General features: G+C 38.8%; 1 protein-coding gene across 3 annotated transcripts in view; it reads right to left on the bottom strand.

The window, feature by feature from the left end:
- The window catches only part of MOV10L1 (Mov10 RISC complex RNA helicase like 1), a 40,216-nt gene that overhangs the window by 9,328 nt on the left and 8,402 nt on the right, over positions 1-22,486 (bottom strand). Inside the window, exons 7-26 of one of the 3 annotated variants that reach the window (XM_014963480.1) lie at positions 21,447-21,688; positions 21,117-21,312; positions 20,148-20,342; positions 19,340-19,454; positions 17,904-18,081; positions 17,206-17,276; positions 16,744-16,835; positions 15,907-15,965; positions 15,279-15,394; positions 12,824-12,856; positions 11,499-11,702; positions 10,849-10,995; positions 10,077-10,198; positions 9,152-9,251; positions 8,541-8,705; positions 6,901-7,074; positions 6,212-6,361; positions 4,106-4,213; positions 944-1,081; positions 78-166 (exon numbers count right to left, since the gene is read on the bottom strand). In XM_014963480.1, the coding sequence (XP_014818966.1) occupies positions 78-166; positions 944-1,081; positions 4,106-4,213; positions 6,212-6,361; positions 6,901-7,074; positions 8,541-8,705; positions 9,152-9,251; positions 10,077-10,198; positions 10,849-10,995; positions 11,499-11,702; positions 12,824-12,856; positions 15,279-15,394; positions 15,907-15,965; positions 16,744-16,835; positions 17,206-17,276; positions 17,904-18,081; positions 19,340-19,454; positions 20,148-20,342; positions 21,117-21,312; positions 21,447-21,688 (2,694 nt within the window). Of the gene's footprint in view, positions 1-70; positions 167-943; positions 1,082-4,105; positions 4,214-6,211; positions 6,362-6,900; positions 7,075-8,540; positions 8,706-9,151; positions 9,252-10,076; positions 10,199-10,848; positions 10,996-11,498; positions 11,703-12,759; positions 12,857-15,278; positions 15,395-15,906; positions 15,966-16,743; positions 16,836-17,205; positions 17,277-17,903; positions 18,082-19,339; positions 19,455-20,147; positions 20,343-21,116; positions 21,313-21,446; positions 21,689-22,486 lie in introns of those variants that run through there. The other 2 variants (XM_014963481.1, XM_014963482.1) reach the window with 2 other exon arrangements.

Raw genomic sequence — 22,486 nt, forward strand, 5'->3', positions numbered from 1 at the left:
AAATGATACCAGCTTTGGAAATATTGAAAACTGATCCATATCTAGCAAGGTTAAAGTGAAGACCAGACACTCACTTTTGCAGACATTCCAGCTCCGGAGGCAGGTCACAACCTACATAAACTCTGTTTGTTAAACTGTATTCTAACAGTGCGCAAAAACAGGGATCCTACAAGAGAAGATTAGTGGTTAATTTAAATCATGCTGCTCTGTAAAATGAATTTTCAAACAAGTTCACATAACACTTGAATGCAGAATATCTAACAGGACCTTTTCCTGATGGAGTTGTACAAATGGTGCACACACGGTGTTCCATGGGAGGAAGATACCTAGAGCTGCTGTAAGTTACACCTGGTCGCTCACAGGTGCGGGGAGACAGAGCTTAATCTTCCTATTCAGACCCTTTCTGGAACAGTGCTTTTCTTCTTATCCACAAAGTCAGACATAACATCTCAGCAGATACTAAGAAAAACTCGCCTTATTCCTACGGAAGGACCATGCATGGGTTCAAAAGGAGACCACCACTCTGGCAGACTTAATTAGGAACAATTACTCCTACCACTATCCATTTAAAAAGGGAAGCAACTGCATTTTGTGAAGAATCTGATTGCGTAAGGTAATTCAGAACACGTCTACTGGACTTGTAGGCTGCTGCAGAGCTTCAGCATTGAGGTTCTGACCTCTTCTAGACACAAAAAGGAGGTAGGAGCCCACATGCACAGATCACCTAAAATTTCCCGTGTGCTTGGAAGTCTAATGTGTGGTGCCTGAACTGTCCATACTTAGAGGAACCCATGGAGTTCAGATCCTCCTAAATGCAGACTGAAGATGGTGTACCACTTCTTAACATAACCTCATGTTCCCGTACATCAAACTAACGCCCCAAATCATTAATTTACTGTGGCAAATGCTACATGCAATTCAGAGATATAAACCCAAAACTTACTTTCACAAGAACATGAGGATTTCCCACGACAATCAGCAAAGCTTTTGCCCTCGTAACTGCTACATTGAATCTCTTTGGGTTAGAAAGAAAGCCCAAATGGGATTTATCATCAGCAAGTAAGTCTTCATGAGATCGCACCTGAAATTAAAGATAATTTGAGAAATAGAATAATGAGAAAGCAACTTACCTAGCCATAGCATAACTTGAACATAATATTTGCTCACTGCAGCAAACCACAGCATAGTGTTGGCAATGCATAAGTTGGCTTCATAATCCAAATTTCAGCTAGCTATTTCCCACCACCGGTGTTCTCTCAGAAGGTCTGTTCTCCAGTGGGTTGCTAATGCAGCTTCAGCAATTTCAAGAGAATGCTGTACTAGTTTTATTTTAGCATCAAGACTATCCCTGTAATTTGAAACACAAGATAGCAAAACTGCTTCCACTGAAATGCTAGAGCTGCTGGTATTCTAATTCCTACAGCTGAATGACAATTCACAGTGTGTCTTCACGCAGGCCTTCCCCAGTACCCTCCGTGTGCTTTGACCTGGCTTAGGAAAAATGGCTAAAGCAACTCCCGTGATGTAAGTGGTGCTCATTATATTCTCACCTCTATTTATTTCACTTATATTTGAACCCACCTTCGATAAAAGAAAGTTTTTGTGACCTAAATAATGAGTTCTTATAAATAGGAGCATAGTACATACCTGGAACTACTTTAAGAGTAGTTGACAAACGGCTGAATATGAGCCGGCAGTGTGCCCAGGTGGCCAAGAAAGCCAATGGCATTCTGGCTTGTATCAAAAATAGTGTGACCAGCAGAAGTAGGGAGGTAATTGGGCCCCTGTACTCGGCACTGGTGAGGCCACACCTCGAGTATTGTGTCCAGTTTTGGGCACCTCAATACAAGAGAGATATCGAGGTGCTGGAGCGGGTGCAGAGGAGGGCAACGAAGCTGGTGAGGGGGCTGGAGAACAAATCGTATGAGGAGCAGCTGAGGGAGTTGGGACTGTTTAGTATGAGGAAGAGGAGGCTGAGGGGAGGCCTCATCACTCTCTACAACTACTTGAAAGGACACTGTAGAGAGGTTGGTGCTGGTCTCTTCTCACAGGTAATTAGTGACAGAACGAGAGGGAATGGCTTCAAGCTCCAACAGGGGAGGTTTAGATTGAACATTAGGAAAGAATTTTTCACCGAAAGAGTGATAGGGCATTGGAACAGGCTGCCCAGGGAGGTGGTGGAGTCACCATCCCTGGCTGTGCTTAAGGGACGGTTAGATGCAGTTCTGAGGGACATGGTGTAGGGGAGGACTTTGTAGAGTAGGGTAGATGGTTGGACTCGATGATCCCAAGGGTCTCTTCCAACCTAGACGATTCTATGATTCTAAGAGAGATACGGTGCTGGATTGAAAAGCCATGGTATGACACAGAACAAAAAGAAGTGAGCACAGTACCACTGGCCTCAGGGAAAAAAAAAATCCAAACCAAAAAACCAACCAAACCAAACAAACCAAGCAATAAAATCTCACAAACTCTTCCCCCAAGACACAAAAGACGACCCAAAACCCAACTGTTCTTCCATCCCTGCATTCACTCTGCTTTCCAGTGCTTTGGTTGTTTACACAGCTGCTTTATCCTCCTCTCTTCTGGAAATCCTATCTACTCTTGTTAGAAGTAGACCAGCATTGGTCATATCTTCAGCTACACATTCCTGGTCTATACCTTCTCCTTTGATCAGTTTGCCTTATATGCTGTTGCTCAGACTTACACAGGCTCTGCCTGTACTGTACATTCTTGAACAGTCCCGAGGGATCGGAGATCACCAACACTTCAGAAACTTCACATTCCAAACACTTAAACCTTTTACTTTACTTAGAGACTTACTGCACCAGAAACACGTTACCATCTGGAAAAAATGAAAACATGCAGACTTCTTTTATATTCTGAACTGAATTCCACACCGTAGAAATACATCTATGTAGGGCCTGTAATGTCCACCAAAAGAAAGCCCAAACCCTCAAACACAATCATGTACACTGAACTGGTATCACTTGCTGATGGTCAAAAGTATTAAGTCAGCCTTTCTCTAAGGTTTTTCAGCTCTTTTCCACTGACTCAGTGTGGACTTTTTTAACTTCAGTTAACTAACAGTTCAGCATGCCTACAACAGTGCGCATCTGATGGATGTTGTCTCAGAGCATGAAGGATTGTATCCCATATTCTGGTAGCAAGAAGCTGTCCTCCGAGGCAAAAAGCCTCAGTAGCTGTCAGCTGCCCTATCAGCTGCTGCTTACACTTCTCAGCTCCCCACTGATTCCTCCTTAGAAGCACAAAGAAAAGTCTCCTGTTAAGAGCCCTGGCTACCAATCTTACGTGCCTGGGGAGACAAAGGACAGAAAAGCAGGACGTAAAGAAGCTGCTGTGGTTTTTCCCTTTAAGGGGCTTTCACGAGAATTCGACCATGAGGGACACGTGCACGCACTGCAGTAGTATCTACCATTTAGAGAGAGGGAACTGGCACACAACCACATCTAACTTCAGCTCAGCCTCAGTCTTCCTAAGCCTGATGTCTCAGCTGCTGCTACTAGGAGTTCCACACTGTAGGAAACTGCCTGAAAACTATGGCTACATCTTTGTCTGGCATCTGCAGATAACACACACACATATTTCAGAGAAAAAAGGAGATGTCAGCTGAAGGACATCGGTGATCAAGTTTGCAGAAGAAGATGAGAGACAAGATCTGCCAGCTTCCAAGTAATAATGGCAACTCCCTCCCAGTACTGTGACATAATCCTCTCCCTTTCCCTCCTTGTCAAATGCAAGGGATGTGCTCACCACAATCCACAAACATCATCTTCCCATGTTTCCTGAACGCTGTCTTTTGTCAGCACTTTTCCCAAAGACCCATTTATTGCAAAGAGTGAAACTAAATACCTCTGCATTTTCATAGTTATCTAAAAATCTCTAGTTTTAAGGTTTACCTCAAAATCACAGCTGCTGTACTGTTTTCCATGCGCTTAAGCTCTGTTTTCAAATAGTGCAACAAACTGACAAAAATAAAGCCTTTAATTTTTTTTTTTAATTTTTAAAAGCTTTATATCAAAAAGGAAACAGAGAATCAGACACATATAGAAACTCTCTACAGGACTGCAAATAATATACATACTGTTGATAAGATGATAACCATGTACTCCTGCCCTTGAAACTCTTCCACTGTGCCAACTTTGATGTCTGACAAATCAATGCTTCTCAGAAGAAACCTAATTTTTTCCACCTGTCAAAAAAAAAAAAAAGCGTTTAAAGGAATTTATTTTCTCATTTGAGAGTGGATTACTTCAAAGTTGACAACATACTACATATACAAATACGTGATTTAACACAGAGATATCACAGGGAATGCCTACACCAAGCTTAGCCAATCATCCACTGGTAAGATTTTAAAATAAACCAGTAACTGTATCAGACTTGTTACACAACTTAAAAGGTGAAATACATACTACCATCACTTAAACAGAAATTTTAATAGTGCCTTTTAATGAGAAGAACAACTTAGATCCATAAACCCTCTTCTTCCAGTATGTGTTACATCCAAACCCATGCTTACCACAGATGTGGCAGGGCAAGCAGCTTCTCCCAAGCTTCCCCCAGCCCCTCAAGAAGACTGTGCAGAGATTCCACCTTTCCCTGCCAGCTGCATCATGCGGAGTGAAAGACAGAGGCGAGATGTGACCTGAAGTACCCTCCCAAAATGAGAAAGAGAACAGGGAGTCTTGCACTGGAATGCTGGTGTGCGTGGGATGAGTATTACTGCCATCTGCTCAAAGCTGCTTGGAGACTAGACAGGAAGTGCTACAAGAAATTTAGCAAGAAACTGTGCATGGAAGCTGATAGTCAATGACTACTGTCTCATCGTTGTTCCTACAATATAAGGTGATTTTCTTGAAACAGACATTATTATATGTCTTGCATCACAGGCAGATGAAGAACATAATCATATGAAATGATGTGAAATGTTTTAGGGAGTGTAAGGGGTTCAGTCACATGAATGCTATATATAAAGATTTGAAAAATAAATAGTAACTGTAAACATGGGCAGGGGCATACACCTGACCACTAGGATCAGTACAGGGAGAGCTCTAATTTGCAAGTGAGATTTCTTCAAAAAGGGTTGGTCTTTTCCACACACCCCATTGTGTTTCCCCCAATCCATGCATGCAGGGCCACAAACACTGAGATGTGACCACCAAGAAAACCAGGGTGCACACTGTCCAGAGCACCCTCTGGATATGAAAAGCAGATTTAATCTTCTTTTTAAAACGAAAGCAGACATCACGTACTTAACAGAGTTGAATATAGAAAGTTTTAAAAATAAAGCACAGCATTTGAAGTTGATCGTCAGTTTTCTCTACCGGTTAAAATAGCAGCACAAACTTCAACAGGAGAGCTAAGAAGTCTCAATTCCTCTAGTTTCCTCAATGCCATAAAAAGATGAGATGCCACCTACTTCACTACATTTCCCTTTTATGCCTCTCCTCAGTGCAGAGAGTGACAGAATCAGATTGCTGTTCCAGCTGTTGGATAATGGATTCTGACTTGGACTCTTTACTCCCAACAACGGCAAAATCTGCTTCTGTCTCCAGAACTGCAAGCAGATGTCCCCTTAACAATTTCCCATAGGAAGTAGAACGCTGTTACTGCTGTCTTTATCTAGGTTTAGATTTCAATGGAAACAAGCCTGCCATGTGAGGAAAGGCTGAGAGAACTGGGTTTGTTCCGACTTGAGAAAAGAAGGCCTAGGGGAGACCTTATCCCCATGTTTGAGTATTTAAAGGGTGGCTACAAAGAAGATGGAGACTCCCTTTTTACAAGCAGTCACACGGAAAAGGCAAGGGGTAATGGGTACAAGTTACTCCTGGGGAGATTCTGACTGGACACAAGAGGATAATTTTTCCACAATGAGAACAATCAGCCACTGGAATAACCTCCCCAGGGAAGTGGCAGATTCCCCAACATTGGACGCTTTTAAGATTCAGCTGGACCAGGTGCTGGGCCTTCTTGTCTAGGCCATGCTTTTGCCAAGAAAGATCCTCGAGGTCCCTTCCATCCTACATTCTGTAATTCTAAGATCATTAACAATTGATAATACATTGTGTAATGTGACACAGAACAGTAAGGTCTCAAGATATGCCTACCTACTTTAACAAAGCACAGCCACAATGTAAAACACAAGATGAAATACAGCAACTCTGAAGTGCTTAGACATCAGTTATACCTGTTTCCGATACGGTGTAATTACTCCAATATCAGTCACTGATACTAAAGCATTTTCGTTTTTAGCAAGGTGGCAGCAGTACTGCATCACTTGAACTGCTTCACTTGGATTAAACCATGAATGACTGTGACTTTCACGTGTTTCAATGCCCTGTATTAGGGGAAAGGAAACGAGATGATGAAGACCAGGTACAGAAGTGACTACATATTTATTAACAGATTGTTCTTATACATCCTAAATGCAAAACAAAAAGTGATGTAATGTTACATGCCATTTCTCTTCTTCGCTATTCAGCCTTTCCAATGAAACAGTACCACCTCACTTTTTGTATTTTTTTTTTTTTTTTTTTTAAGCTGGAGAATTTATATGACAACAGTACTTTCAGTGTACAACAAAGGAGTTAAATCTCAACTGAGAATAACGTGTTAGCAAGTTGGCACCTTTCTTTTGTGCAAGGCAGAAGAGTTCAAAACTAAGCCTCTCCAAGCAGTGGACATTACCGCTTTTTACTAACTTCTTATAAGACTAAAGAAAAACTTTTTTTCCCCGAAGTACTATTTTTCCCCTGCCTACTTCAGCCTTAATAATCCTCTAGTTTTAGAGCCTTGCATTCATTCTAATGTAGCAAACTCTCATGGAAAACAATCTAAAGGCAGCTGACTATAGCTCCACTAGAACATTTTACGTACCCTTATTCCATGGAAAATTAACGGAAATCCCTTCCTGGGCAACTTCCCCCAATGCAGTAATGAAGTTACTACTGAAGTGTCTGCACAAACTTCTAGCTCCTTATGATAAAAGAGTTTAGATGGCAGGGCAAGCAGTGCAGAGTGTGACCTGTAGTTCTTCACGAGTTTTGTGATCTGCAAAGACAAAAACCAAAATCCATAACTAAAACAGGTAATTATTCATCACACAGTACACAGCTCCCGAGCAGGTACTACCTTACTATTCTCTAGCATTTAGCTTTTCTAAAGCTGCTGAAGAACTGTATTAAAGGCAAAAACTGCAAGTGTGATCATGTATAACTAAATAAAATCAGTTTTTTGAAGGACTACCTCTTTCCCATTCAAAGAAAAAAAAAAAAAGAAAGAAAAAAAAGAACTGAATTTATGTGACAGATGAATTAGTCATTCTCCAGTTTCTTCAAACATTCGATCTATAAGGCACATTCTCCTTTTTTAAGAGAGTCAAATTGTTTTCATGGGGTTTCCATGGATGTAACCTGTTTTTTTGAGGAAGTCTTGACAGGTAGAAAGGGAGCACCAGAACAGCTGATAGAAGCTGGCCTCAGAAACTAGAAATGTATTTGTCTTTAAATGAAAGAACGCAGGCCTTCAGGAAGCATTCCAGTCAGTAATAACCAGCTTGAAAAAACCACCAAAAAACATCATGTAAAAAGACTAACGTGATACTCAAGTCCAATGGTATCCTTGAAGCTCTCACACTTCCTGCTCTCTCCCTATGCCAATGCTCCTTAAGCACTGTAAAGGGAACACAACAATGAAAGTTTGCCATAACAAGTTTTAGGAGGGAGCGTGACAGGCTTTTCAGTGTGAGAGGCTGAACCCAACACCCTCGCTTTCCCCCTCGAGTCTGCCATCAGATTTCCTCCCTCCTCTGCTTACATGGTCATCTAGTTATCTTTCACTCTCCATTTAATTCTTCAAAGTGTGTTACCATGAGAATGGGAAGGCATCTTAGTAAGTTTAACTTTAGCCCTGTATTTTGGATTCAAACAATAATTTAAATCAGCTGAAACATCTGTGCTCGTTTACATACTATGCTCCCTCTGCCACTTAACACAGACTTCAGGTACCTCACTCTACCAGAGTTTTGGGAAGGTATCCTTCAGAGGAAGGGGCGATAAAGAAACAGGAACAGTTTCTTTTTTGCCTTCCTGAAACATGATTGCAAAATTTATGTTTAAAGAGGAGGGTGTGTTTGTCTTTTTCTATTAAAAGCTGAAGTTGTACTTGTTCCTTTGTTGAAAATTAAGTTAGGAAGTTACAGTAAATGGGGACAATGGGGATGGAATGGAATTTTAAGCCATTATTTATAATTCTGCTTTGTGCGCCATATCTGACTTATTCTGCTTAACAACAGAGAACCCGTCCAAAGAAGGGTTTTAACACGCTGGAGTGCCCAGCGTCCTTCCTGTATTCAGAGTGAATATTCAAAATAATAAAGCTTTCCTAGAGAACTAGTGCTCGAGCTGGACTTACCACTGTGCAGCATGGAGCAAAAAGGTGGCAAGGAAATAGCAGGAACCACAGTTTCTCCTTTTTTGATTTAGGTAAAAAATATTAATTACACTAATTTTACTCACCAACAAAGGATTATATGCTCCACAGGCACTGAAAGCATCCTCATCTCTCAGATACAGGTCTCTTGATGTCAGTCTTTCCAGCAAGGACATATTTAATCCAAAAGTCAGTGCAATTTTAGATTTTATTACTGGTCCTAACTGCTTTGGATCTCCAACAAGAACTATCTGTACATGCAATTAAAAGAAATAATCCATCTTGTATTAAAACAGTTACTAAAAATGTAGTTTCAATAACAACATGCACGCTTCAGAATTCAGAACTCAAAGGTCAATTTATATCAAGTATTCTGCTTTCCTCCAAACTTCTTATCGTTTGCAAAGAAGGATTAGGTCCAAGGCACGAGTACATTTTTGTCTTAAACTAAGAAAGCATGTATTTATTTTGATATCTTCTACACACTGAATCCTCTCCTACCAATGACAACTTGTTTTAGATGTAAAACAATTCACTTAAGTGTGGAAAATGGATATTGTGCATGAATAAGATTTATTACAAGTAATTCCACACTCATTACCAGGAAATGGCTGCTTGCATTCTACATCACTCACAAAAATAAACAACAGCAAACCAGAATTTTTTTCCATTCAGTAAATAATGCTAAGAGAACTACCTGTCCATTAGCTTCTGAAATCAACCCAATAGGAATCAGGCTTTCTGGTTCACTTGCTTGCCCTGCTTCATCCAGAATCACATGGGTGAAGTGTCCAAGCCTAGAATTAAATAACAGGAACCCAAACCAGGGCTGTGTTCAGATTAGTTCATTCTGCCACCCTGTGGTTGACCTCAGCAATTCTGTTAACTTCCTTGTCAAGTGTGCCAGGCAACTCCTCACACACTGAGCAAAGATGGGTATTTTCAACACGGAATATAAAAAAAAAAAATCAACCTAGTAACTTTGTCATCTTTGATTTTGCTTACATACTCTGACATACGCAACAATTGGTTATCTTAATTAAAGCATTGTTTATACCAAGGTTAAGACACATAGAAAAGCTCTCCCTGTTCTCAATTTCCTTCAGCTATTTAATTAGAACAATGCACTCAGTGTAGCAAAAGCTTTGTTTCTGTCAAACAACTCAAGCCAGTCAGGCTTCAGAGTGTCCTTTAACAAAGTTAAAATCAGAGGAACCTTTAGTTAACAGCACTTGACGTGGTGGTTATTTACATGAAGGTGACTTCGTAAAAACCAAATACAATATAATTTTTAGTGTGACAGTCATTTTGAGTCAGAATGATTGTCAACAGCAATATAATTTCCAAGGCTTGCTCACTCACTGGTAGTAAAGGAGAAGTTATTGTGTCAAAGGTTTTTAGCATTATTGAACACAATTCTTAAATTTAGCATGGAGAAAATCCCCACTTTTAGTAAAACATTACTAAAACCAAGTGGTTTGCTAGGAAGACAATTTCAAAATAGAGGCACATGCAGTAAACTGTATTAAAACACCTCAATTTACAGTATGGAGGGTATCTAAAAGCTCTAGGTTTTGTAGCACCCAGCTCTCTCAGTGACACTCCTGTCTATAGTACTCTACCGTATTTCTGTTTGATAAAACATTCCTGCAGTGCTGCATGTGGTAATTATTATCCTGAACCACGATGCTTTCCGAATATCCTCACCATCCTCGCAGTAAGGTTTCACCATGTCATCAATGTGCTGCAGAAAAAGAAAAGGTATTTTGTGAAACAAAATATTGCTTTAAAACTAAATGTTTTAATTTGAATCAAAAAAGCCCATTGAAAACTATTGTAGAAGCTGAGCAAAACACTTTAGACTCATTCATACACTGAAATGGATTCTTCATTGATTTGCCTAAACAAAGCAGTACATATGCAAGACATCTGTGTTTTCTTTATTGTAAGGATCAAAATTAAATATTTATATATGTATAAGAAACATCTATATATGTATATGAACATATACAAAAAATGCAAACATAAAGTGCATTTTTCTGCGCAAGTAGTCTTAATTTGGAGACAAAGGCTTGACTTCAGTAACAGATTTCAGGATTGCTTTGTAAGCCAAAGCATCTTACCACATCAAAAATCCCACTGGTATGTATTTGCTTCTCATGGAGTTAAGCACTGCAGGAAAGAGGTTAAGATTCTGTACTCATACAATCAAATTAAGGACTATGATCAATGTTTTCCAGTAATTCTTCTGGAAAAGTGGAAGTAATATGTTCATACCTTGGATCCCAAACAAACCTAACCAGCCTTATAACCACTGACAGACACATTACTAAATCAGTGTTTTAAGATCAAGATATTAAAGTGGAACAACTGGCAGATATCTATAACGTTTACCTCTAGAGACCTGAAGCTGGCATTAACTCTGACCATAGCTCCTGGTTTTAACAGATTGCTTTGATGCAGTCGCAAGCAAATGAGATCTGTTGCAGCATTTGATGGTGCACAAACCAAGATTCGACTGTCTGGTAGAGTATAATGTATCTACATTAAAGAAGATGGACATTAAAAACCAGGTTATTTAGAAAAGTAGCAATAGCGCAAACGTGCCCATTTTATTTCACCGAGTCCAGAAGAGCTTTGCACACATGTTCTAGTCACCCCCACTTGCACAGTTTGAGAACACTCGTCTTGACAGCCATGACCAAGTACTCTCAAACCCAGTGTACCCACAGCAGAATTAATTCATGGTTATCCTATTAAAGTACACCTATGCTTCATGAATATATTATGTACTACTAGAATCACAAATTAGATACTGCTGGCTAAAGCTTTAAAGACAAAGACAAGAAGACTTGAAAATGAGCCATACTGGAGTTCTGTAAATCCATGAAGAGCTTTCCCCTTTCACAGAGTTGTAAGAAAATGATTTTAAAAGGAGTACTTTGAAACCTGCTTGGGGAAAAAAAGCATGACGGTACTTGGACAATTACTGAGTGCTCCAACACTAAGAAGATTAGAGAAGACCGATTTGTCATCCACCATACCTGTAAAATAGCTTCAATTACTGTTACTGTTTTTCCAGTTCCTGGTGGTCCAAAGAGAATGTAAGGTGTTGGACGACATTCCCCACTCAGTATCCTTTTCACTGCCAGCTTCTGTTGTTCATTCAGCAGAGGATTGAAAAAATCACCAGCTCTCTGTTTCAGTGTCACTGTTTCACCAACTATAATCAAGAGTTTAATAAGATACTAAAACTCCATATAAATGTTTTTAACATTTGTAGATTAAAGCAATGCCAATATACATCATGCTTCAAAAAAAATTTCATTTTCCTTCTGTGGTAACAAATAATGAATTTCTCAAAAATTCCGATTTCATAGAATAGCATGTAGAAAATAGTTCATTACTATTTCAGAAGTGTATTGGATCTTTAAAAAAAACTGAAGGCCAGAAAAGGACTGTGATTTTGTAACCCAATAATCTGCAATTGCAGCTTCAAGTTCAGTTTTTTTTGTCCTAGAATAGCAAAATTTGAGTAGCTTTTAGTAACTGGTACTTTAAGGACAGTACCAGTACTAGATGACCAGTAGTAAGTCATGACTACTGAAACATTTCTCTTAATCCTGTCTGAATTAGTCCAGCTTTAGCTTCCAAGTAGCAGAATCTTATTAAACCGTGGACAGAAGTGCATTCTAGGTAATTCCTTCTGTATTTCTGTAGGCATCCTAAAATCACTCTCTTTGGCAATTAAGTATACTAATATTTAAAGTCACGTTTTCCAGGAAAGCATAGGAATCACCTGGGCTTTCTGAAAACTTTTCCAAAGTTTTAGCATGTTTGGCAAAGTAGCTATCCCAAGAATGAAACACAGCATCCCAGTAACAAATTGGAAGCTTTCAACATGAACAAAAATTTTCCAGTAAGCGACTAGGAAATGATAATTTATTGAGTACAAAATATATCACTAGATGTTTGCTGCCCCATCCCTGGAAGTGTTGAAGGCCAGGCTGGATGGGGCTTTGAGAAACCTGCTCTAGTGGGACGATGTCCCTGTCTACAGCAGGAGGGTTGGGACTTGATGATCTCTAAGGTCTCTGCCAACCCAAACCATTCTATGATTGTATGAACTGGAGATGTTTAAGTGATCCACAGAAAGACTGAAATGAAGCTTCCTGCTAGTATTGTTCTAGAATTTTTTTAGACAGAACACAAAGACATCTTAAAGGTATCTTACTCAGCTCTGGTTTACTGAAGTGATTGCAACCCTGAACTGTCTATATTTGAATATAAAGTATTAAAGTATACCACATTGGCTTGTTTGCACAGCTACTCTCATCGCAGCTCTTGTGTTCATCTCCCTCGACGCCACGTGTTTTGCCTGTTTACTCTGCGTTTTTTTGACCTGAAAACAGCAAGTGAAGATAAATGCATTTATAACCTTAAGGTGAGAGGCAACTATCTTCACTAACATTTTTGCAGTTGCTAGGTTTTGATTTTCCTCATTAAATAGGATTATCCCATTAAATAGAATGTCTACTGTGAAGACAGAAAGACAGAGTAGTAGAAGCAGCTAGGAGTTACCACCTTCAATTTAAGATTTTAAAAGTTTAGCTTACATTAACATTAATAATCTATTTCACAAATACTTTGCAGGCTCAGATGAGGATTTTTAAACCATGGCTGAATAATTTGTTTCCTTCCACAAAAGCTAACACTCACATTCCATACCACTAAGCACAATGATATCGCTATCAGGTTGCAGCATGGGAGAAAAGTGCTTGTAGGGAATGTGGTGTTTGCAGGGTCCTGGACTAGATGCCCCAATCGTCTCAATGATACTAATCCCGACGCAGTGAAGTGACCAGTGTTAGAGGCTGATTACTCCATCTTGTACAGGACAGAGGGATCATCCAGAGATGTTTGCTGCTTCCCCAGAAACGTGTCACTGAAAGACTGCAAGGCTTATCTAGTCCTTCTGACTACTGCCTTTGCTGTTTACCCATGGGGGTACTACTGACCCCTTGAACAGAGTGAGGGGAGGATCATAGAGCTCTAGGGTAAGCAGGAGGGGTCCAGGTGATGTTCTCCACCATTTAGTCAAATAGAAAGGACACAGTAGAGGCAGGCATCTTGCCAAACAATAACTACCTGTGCTACTGCTCCCACCAGCATGGCTCTGGGTCTATGTGCAGGAGCTCCTTGACTGCACGTTATTAATTGCAAAACCAGAGACGTGTCTGAATTGTTACCACAGGAGGATGGAACAGCAGCAATATTGTCTGGTGGTCTCTAACAAATCCCTGCTAGAAGGGAGACAACACCACTCTGGTCCCTGAGAATATCATGGAGCACATCCTTCTGGATTCTACATCCTTCACATGATTGGAAAAAAAGGGTGACCAGGAATAGTCAACATGGCGAAAACAAGGGGCAGACCTTTCATGACCAACCTGACTTTCCTCTATGATGAAGGGACTTACATGGACAGAATATTACATTGCCAAAAGAAATGCAGTCATTGGAATCCTCCTAACCCTCAGCAAGGCTTTTGAATTGGTTTACTTACCACATCATTCTTTGTAGCCTGAGGACATATTAGCAAGATCAACAGACAGTTAAACAAGTTGAAAATTGACTGAACTACCAGGCTCAAAGAGAATGAACAGTTTGATAGTCAGCTGGAAGTTGGCCAAAAGCTAGGAATCCCAGGGTTGTTGTCGGGATCAATATTTTTATCTTCATCAATGACTAGGATCAGAACAAATAACCCCCTCGACAAATTTGCAGACTACGCAAAATAAGGATTCATACCTCAAATGCCTGATGCACAGAGAGACCATGAGAAACGTGGCAAGAAAGCCAAGAGAAAACTCATTAAATTCAGTAAGGAGAAGTGGAAAGCTCCACACCTGGCACTGAATAACTGTGTGAACACACTGTCTGCATAGTGATCCTCAGGCCCTTTTCAGGATCCTGGGTTACTATTGATGCTAGGACTGTATATAAGCCAATACCACATCCTTGTTATGAACTGGAGAGGCTGAGAGTGTGTGGATTTTAAGTTTGGCCATGAGGAGGCAAAGAGGCAGTTAATAACCCATGACGCCTTAAATCAGAGTTAAAAAAAAAATAATAAAAAAAAAAAAGAGAGAGAAACTCTTTGTAGTCACACATATGATGTAACAAGGGACCACATCCACAAGTTGCAGATGGAAGACTCGTACTGGGAATCAGGAAAAAAAAAAAAAAATCTTAAGTGGAAAGGTGGTCAGAGGCTGGGGACAAAAATAAACAAGTAGCTCCCACTTGCCCCCAGACTGACTTGATTTAGCCATGGCGACAGTCCTGCTTCAAATAAAAGAGGGCAAGATAACCTTCTGAAGTCCCTTCTAAGAAAGATTTCTATATTTTCTTCATATAATTTAACTAGCAGTTAGGAAGCCTGGGTAAGTCTACTCAGAACAGGATGATTACTTTCTAACACAAAACTACTTCCTGCCACAGTAACAGGACCTAAGTATCTACTCAATAGTAGCCACAAAAAACTAGTCTAAAGTAAAACTGACAATTCCAATTATAAGCATAGAGATTTTTTTATAAGCACTTTCCATTTGAGATGAGAGTGTTAGCTTCATAATATCAGTTACCATAAAATCCTGTCCCCAGGCAAACAAAAACTGCTGTCATCAGAAAGCAGCAGAATACAACTTCACTTCTTTGATACTCCATTATGCAATTCCTTTCTAAGAATAGCTGTACACTAGGTACCTGTTACCAATCTGAATGGTATTCAGCATTTTAAGGAGCATTTACAGCATAGATACCTTATATTCCTGCTGGACACATTGCTCAGGGCCATCATCAACAACACAATAGTCAGGAGTATTCTGGGTCTTGATAGCTTGGGGTGATTTTAAAACAATCCTTTCTGGAAATAACACTTCAAATTTAGAAGAGAAAGAGAAAGTAGAGAAATTTGAAAGCTGCACAAACACTTTGCACGTTTCACTGATTAACATTACTACTGATACATCAACTTGCTTTGAGTTTATCAGAACTAATGTACAAGTGGTAAAGACCTGTGTGAGTTCATATGGATCACCCCATAAAACAGGAAAGCAGTCCTTTTTAATGAATTACGAGGTAATGCAAAAAAACTCCTGCCACTTCACTTGTTATAACTGTATTATTTCTACAGCTCTTATTGGCTCAAACAGGTCACAAAAGTTTGTTTACATTCCTCTCCCTGTGACAGCCAAGAGGTGAAATCATTCTGATGACACCTACTCTAGATTCAGAGTGTTGTTTTTTTTTTTTTACAAAAAATACAGAAAACTCCCCCAAGAACAAACTTCAATGCATTGTTCTCAGTATGCCCTGATGTGAAAGCAATATAAACACAAGGCTCCCCACAAAAACTCCTCTAGACAAATTAAGTCAACTGAAGTGTACCTTTTTCACCCAAGTAGACAGCTTGCTCAACTGCAAACTGGCATCGCCTGCTGGGAATCCTGTTATCAGAACACAGATTTGTAAATGAAAGTAAAAGCTTATATTTCCTAAAACAGAACAGCAAACCCCTACAAAGTATCTGGTATTTTTTTTTAACTGTGTACCAGCGCATATAAGAAGAGTTCTACATAAAAACACCTTTTAAAAAAAAAAAAACAACAAACCAGCAGCATCTATTAAGAAATATGTTGCAGAAGTGTCAATCAACAGCTTTGCTATGAATAACATTGATACATACATTCTCTAGCTCTTCAGTGAGACAAAGATGGCCTTGAAAGACTTAGACAGTCTTTCAACAAAGTTCTCTGCAAAGCTGATTTTACTGAGAAGATTAAGCAACTCTGTACAGATAATAACATACCATTAAAAACCCACAAGTATAAAAGGATGAGTGGTTAACATCAGCAATTACTTTTCGCATAATCTCACAGTAATACTGGTATATTTTTCTTCTTTAAAAAAACCCCAGGACCCCCCAAAAAACATCCCTCCCCCACCTCATCATCTCAATCATTTCACTGCCTGGCATTGCTGCAATCATTTAGAGAAGCTTAAGACAAGAATTCTTTGTATGTTGTGACTACAGCTGCAGTCTTTTACCAATGAATGTGGTGGCAAAGGTGTGTTAAGGGAAAGAGGTAGAAAAATTGGCAAGATCTTAATTATGTCCTTCTCCTACCTGTAATTACCAAAACAACTGACAGTCATGTATATTTTAAAAGTCACTTTACCAGAGCAATCATTAAATGCAGCTTTTTTGGAAACTTATGAAAATACCTGCAATGAACAAATTCCACATCCATGGGTTCTGAGTTGTAAGTCTGTTCAAAGCTTGCGTTAAATTTAAGAGTAATGTCTTCATTACAAATCTGTTGCAAACAAAAAAAATAGAGTCAGTTTACTGATAAAGATTTCAGCCACAAAACTTCAAACACAAAGAAGCATCTCTGAAAGCCCTGAACCCCCCCCAAAAGAACACCTAGATTTGCCTGCTATCAACATATTGCATATATAGATTATGTTATCAGTGCAGGTAAAGATTATGATCTAGAGAAAACAGGGAAGCTCAATTCTTCAAAAATACAATAAAAATTCAAAAATCCCCAATCAGAATGTATATAAAACAAATATAGTTTCCCAAAAGTCAGGTTAAACTACTCTGTAATCCCATGCATTGCCAGCTTCCCCTTTGAAACCCATGGACCACAATACTTGCAAGAGGAGATACACCTTGCTTACCTCGGTAATACAGGCAACGTACTCTATTATATGCTCAGAGTAGACCTGACTCCTCAGTATTGCCTTATCACCTAATTGTAAGCAAAGTTAGAAGAGAACATACTGTTACAAGGAATAGTAAAATTCTCACGACAGCACTTAATTTCTTCCTCTTTTGTATGTTTAAACTAGGAACTCAGTGTGCTAGACATTAATAAACTTCAGCAATGTTGCTGTATCCACAAGTACCTGTTCTGAAATGCCATATGCAGTTGCCTATTACATTTTTAAAAGCACCTAATACCGATGCATCAGGAAGCACCTCCTGTGTATTATATTATTTGAGATGCCGAATTCAATTTTCACTACTTTCCCAGCTTTTGCTACACCTACTGTCTTTTAAATCATTCCTATATAGTGCAGTTTATTTTTGCTGAAAGCCCCACTCATTTTTGTATGTGAAAAACCCTAAAGCATCAGAACACGCGTAAGAACAGAGAGCTGCAAGGCTGCTTCAGTCAGCAGCCACTGCTAAGGCTCACTGAGACACTGCCAGCACAGCTCACCTGCCTACTAGCCTAGATTCAAATCTACTGAACTTGAACTGCGTTCAAATATATGAAAGACTGCTTTAAACAAATGAAAAAGCAACGGAGTTTGATCAGTATTTTCAGTGTAATGCAATGTGCTATTTGGCTTTCTCTCACATTAATTACTACCTGGAACCAGGTGAGGTCTGCCCTCTTCCAGTCCTGGCACTTCCAACACTAAGAAGTTCCCGTTCCTCTTCAAAGTAACCCCACTCATGTTGAAGTCTTTTATCTCCGTTTCTGCATGGATTTCTTCAAGCCACAAGAGAGTAGAAAAGTTTGCTTTATAATTACCTAGATTAAGATGCTGAAAAACATAACGGTATACATCGTTGTTGTAACTTCTACACTAAGATATGGAACCCACTATTCTTAACATTATACAAAACACCTCCTAAAACAGATTGCACAGCAAATGGGTTGCCAATTAATGCACCTAGATACATGTATCTATACACTAGCTAATATTTTAAACTCTTCCAGTAGTAAAAGCAGAATTAGTATATACTCCTTGGAGCTCAGATATAATAGGCAGTCAGCTAAAGGATTAACCAAATCTCTCCCTACTACAATGGCAGTTTCAACATCCGAATTCAGGGGCAGTCTAGGAACTGAATTCTATGCTCAGCAATCCCAGAAAGCACAAAGTCCCAGTACACTGGGCAGAGAAAAGTGAAGAGGCAGTCACGTCAGCCTTGGCCCTGGCTGATGGTTATACAACTTATGGCAAGCTGAAAGAACCTGAACTCTCTCCCTCAGAGCTTAATGCATTTCACTGAAGCAGTGTTTTCCAACAGTACAAAGCTTTATCTAAGCAATGACTGGTAGCACAGCATGCTTTCTGTTGGGTATCTTCTCACTCAAATGCAAGGCAAATGACCACTGCTTTCTGGAGGAGACTTAAAACAGTCACCGATACCAGGCAGAACCTAAGGTGGAATTCAAAAAATTTACCATTAACGCCAGGCTTTCAGTATAAAATTACTTCAAATACTACAGAGTTTTATACAGGTATCAGTAATATTCTTGTCAGACATCAGAGGTTTGTTTGTTTTGGTTTTTTTTTTTTTTGGTATGTATTCTGAAATAGCTATACTTGCAGGAAGAATTTGAACAACCCGTAGCGAATTAAAGTTAAGGATTAAAAAAATAAATTTTTGAACCAGAAAATAATATTTTGTTATTACAATAACTTAAGGATTTCTCCTATGGTATGAAACAACTACGGAACTACTGTTATGACACCCCAAAAAACACCTTCCACTGACACCTAAGAAGTGAGAGTGAAGAGGAATCTTTGTTCAGCTTCTGTAATATCTCCCCCTGCCCCCAGCATACTTCTACTCCCTTTTCAGTTTTTCCCATTTACCCTTTTGTGCTCCTGTAAGCTTGGATTCTGTGACATACTGAATCCCACGGACATTACAAATCTTAAGTCTACTTGCTAACAGTATTACAGCATCTTCTATTGCACTAAGGGCTACACATTTTTGCTAAATTAAGACCAGCTTGAACAAACAGACTCATGTAAGATAGTTTTCTTATATAAACCTACACATGCATACCTCTGCTAGGAGAGGCTGAAAGGTCAGTATGTCCAACTTCTCTTCCACACATTTTCTTAACTCATCCGGTATGGTATAATGCGGGAGAAAGCTTGGCAACTGCTTTCTGTGATTTCTAAAACAAAAGCATATGACGTATCACTTAACCTTCTCAAACTATATATGTGAAAAACAGTTAATTAACATGCCACATCATCAAGGCTATAAAACCAGAACACATACATATGACAGCCACAGATTCCTTCAAAAGGACAATTAAAAATTTTGCAACACTGGGAAGAAAGGCAAGTGTCCCAGTTACAGAACACCTGAATCGTGTATCTGCTTTTTCAGTTTTGGGATATTTTTATGACAAAGTAAATAAGCTTCCATTATACTTCAGGTATTTGCTCAAGGAAAAGCTCTGAATGAAATATAGGAAACATTTATCAGATATAGATGTCAATGTTGCTCGAGGAGCTAAGAAGCTAAGTTTCTCAGGAAACTATTTCAAATTTCCCATCTTTTTTCTTTAATCGCACGATTGTTACTCAAATACTGTTGCACGGTAATCTATATCTTGCTTTTCACCACATCATATAGTAGAAAGAGCTCCTGTTTGACAGATCTTCAAAGAAATCAGGCAGTTAATTACTAAAACTACCTCTTCTATCAGTAACATCCCAAATTATCTTGTTTACAATATACACACAAACACGTACAAACTCTCCCAGTTTCACATCTTCTTTGCCAGCATTAGAGAACAGATATAGCAATACCAAACACAGCAGATTAGGTAAGTGTTAGCTTTTGCTCTAATTCACAGTACCTCCTGTATTTAGGGGCAACCACTGTTGTCTTCCTTGGCTGTGGTTCTGGAGTAATTTTAGGCTTTCTTGGAGAAAATGGTTCCACAGGTGCTATTATTAATTCTTCTTCATTTGTTACAGTGGCTTCAATATAGCGTCCAACAGTAAAATCAGAAAAACCAAGCAATAGGAGATCTTTACTGAATCCAGGATTTCTTCAAATAAGCAGAAGTTACGTTATTAAAACTATCATGTTTACACTTTATTTTCCCCAGCCATAAGTATTTTTTTTAAATCAAAACTGTAGATTCTCATTTCAGTAACATATGTGAACTGCTGACTTAAGGTAATTCCTCATGCTTACTCCCCACCCCGAGTTCAATCCAGGTATCGTAAATAATTAAAATAAAATAAAAAAAAAAAAAAAAAAAAAATCACAAAATTCCAATTTCATCAAAAGCTTGGGTAAAGAGCAAAATCCTTCCCCTCAATGTACTAGGTACGGAATTAATACTTCTATCACAATGAACATCTTAGAATTACTGCTACTGAAAAATATTAGCCAAACATTTCCATGGGAGGACCCTGAAGCAGATCCCTTCACCGTCTGCAGCAACAGCTTTGCTCCCCCTTGCTGAAGGCTACTCAGAACTGAACCGTAACTCTAAACACAAACAGGGAAAGCAGAAAAGATCCTTTATTTCTGAAAAATCTTCACCTTACTATGGTTTTATAGAGAAATTATCTACTCCCACTATATTTCTTCATTTACTACTACCATTTTCTTTTAACAACAATCAGAATCATGCATTACAATGCTAATTGCTTTCAAGGTCCAATATAGGTTTCCACATCATTTGCCAATATGTAATGGCTTACTTTATCCTAGACCAAAAAGAGAATAGTTCCCTTACTCTGGGCACAGTTAAGTCAATTTTTATGATTTGTTTCTACTGTATCAGTCTGGACCAATAGAAGGAAATACTTACACAGCTGTGCATATGATCACTACAAACGTTTTTCCGCCTGGTGGTATGAGGATTTCTCCAGTAATATTGACATGCTTTACTGGTTGGTCTACATCTTCTCTTTGCTCATTTTCTCCATTATGTAGACTTTCATCTTTCACCAAGGAAAGGTTTTCTTTTGTTCTTGATAAATATGTATCCTGAGAATTAACTCCTCCTGTGGTAAACAGATTATGATGAATTCTTTTACCACAACTGCCCTTGCTAGCATCGGCAAGTCTTCTCAAACAGACCTACAGGTCCTTTTGAGGAGTTAACACTCAGCATTCAAATGTTAACATTTCACTGTACCTGGAATAACTCCATTCTTCATAATGGATGTATTATTCAATGGCACATGTGTTGTTTCTTCACTGTCGTTACAGGAATTAATTGCAGCTTTTGAGAGGTTTTCTTGATTTATTGGAAAAGATGACAGATCTGCTTCCGGACTGTTCTCCTGGTTTTGAGGAATCTGAAAACTGAATTGCTTGTTTTTCACCCATCCAGCTAATCTGCAACTGATTAAGGACTGCGGTACACTCCCTTTATTCCTAGAAGTAGTTATATAATTAATAACATTATTAAATTAAATGCATAGTTAATATTCTTGGGAAGCTTAATTCTACTTGAAGTCAAATACAACTGTCTGTAGCAGATTCGTTCCCCATTATTTCATAATTGCTATCAAAGAAATTCCACAGCTGCTTCTAACTCACAAGGACCAGAACCTCTGCTAAATGTTAATATTTCTAGATTGTACCAACTACCATATGAAGCATACTGAAAAACTGTGCACAACAAAGCTATGGTAACTTAAAATTTATAATTGAGTAACTAAATCTTAGGAAAGAGCACATAGCAACAAATAGAGGGTATTCAGGTACTTCATTTGAGCCTCTACACTCACACATGAAAAAAAAAATTAACAAAAAATGCAAGAGAAAAAAAATCAACAAAACAAAAAACCCTCAAGGATACACCAACACAGGATTCAAGTTTAAAAAAAAAAAAGAAAATAAATCAGGTCTGCTTTTAATACACGAGTATGCAACAATCCTCTTGTTCTACGATTTTAAAGACGACGGTGTATCTGCAGTTTCATTAAAAAACATTTACAAGTAAAAGCTTTTACTTTAACCCTCACTCCAGAAAGGATTTTATTAGGATTGAAAAGAGACACAGGACTGGGGAGTCTCAAAGCACTATCTGCAAGATAGATACTCAACAAAAAGACTATGCTAATGACATTAGATGCAACATGGAATATTGTTTAATTCCATAGTATTTGGGGATCATTTGAAGTCCATGAACCACAAGGCTCAGTTATGAGAGGCTTCTGCATAAAAGAC

The sequence above is a fragment of the Calidris pugnax genome, unplaced genomic scaffold (assembly GCF_001431845.1).
Source record: "Calidris pugnax isolate Ruff unplaced genomic scaffold, ASM143184v1 scaffold44, whole genome shotgun sequence".
Taxonomy (NCBI): domain Eukaryota; kingdom Metazoa; phylum Chordata; class Aves; order Charadriiformes; family Scolopacidae; genus Calidris; species Calidris pugnax.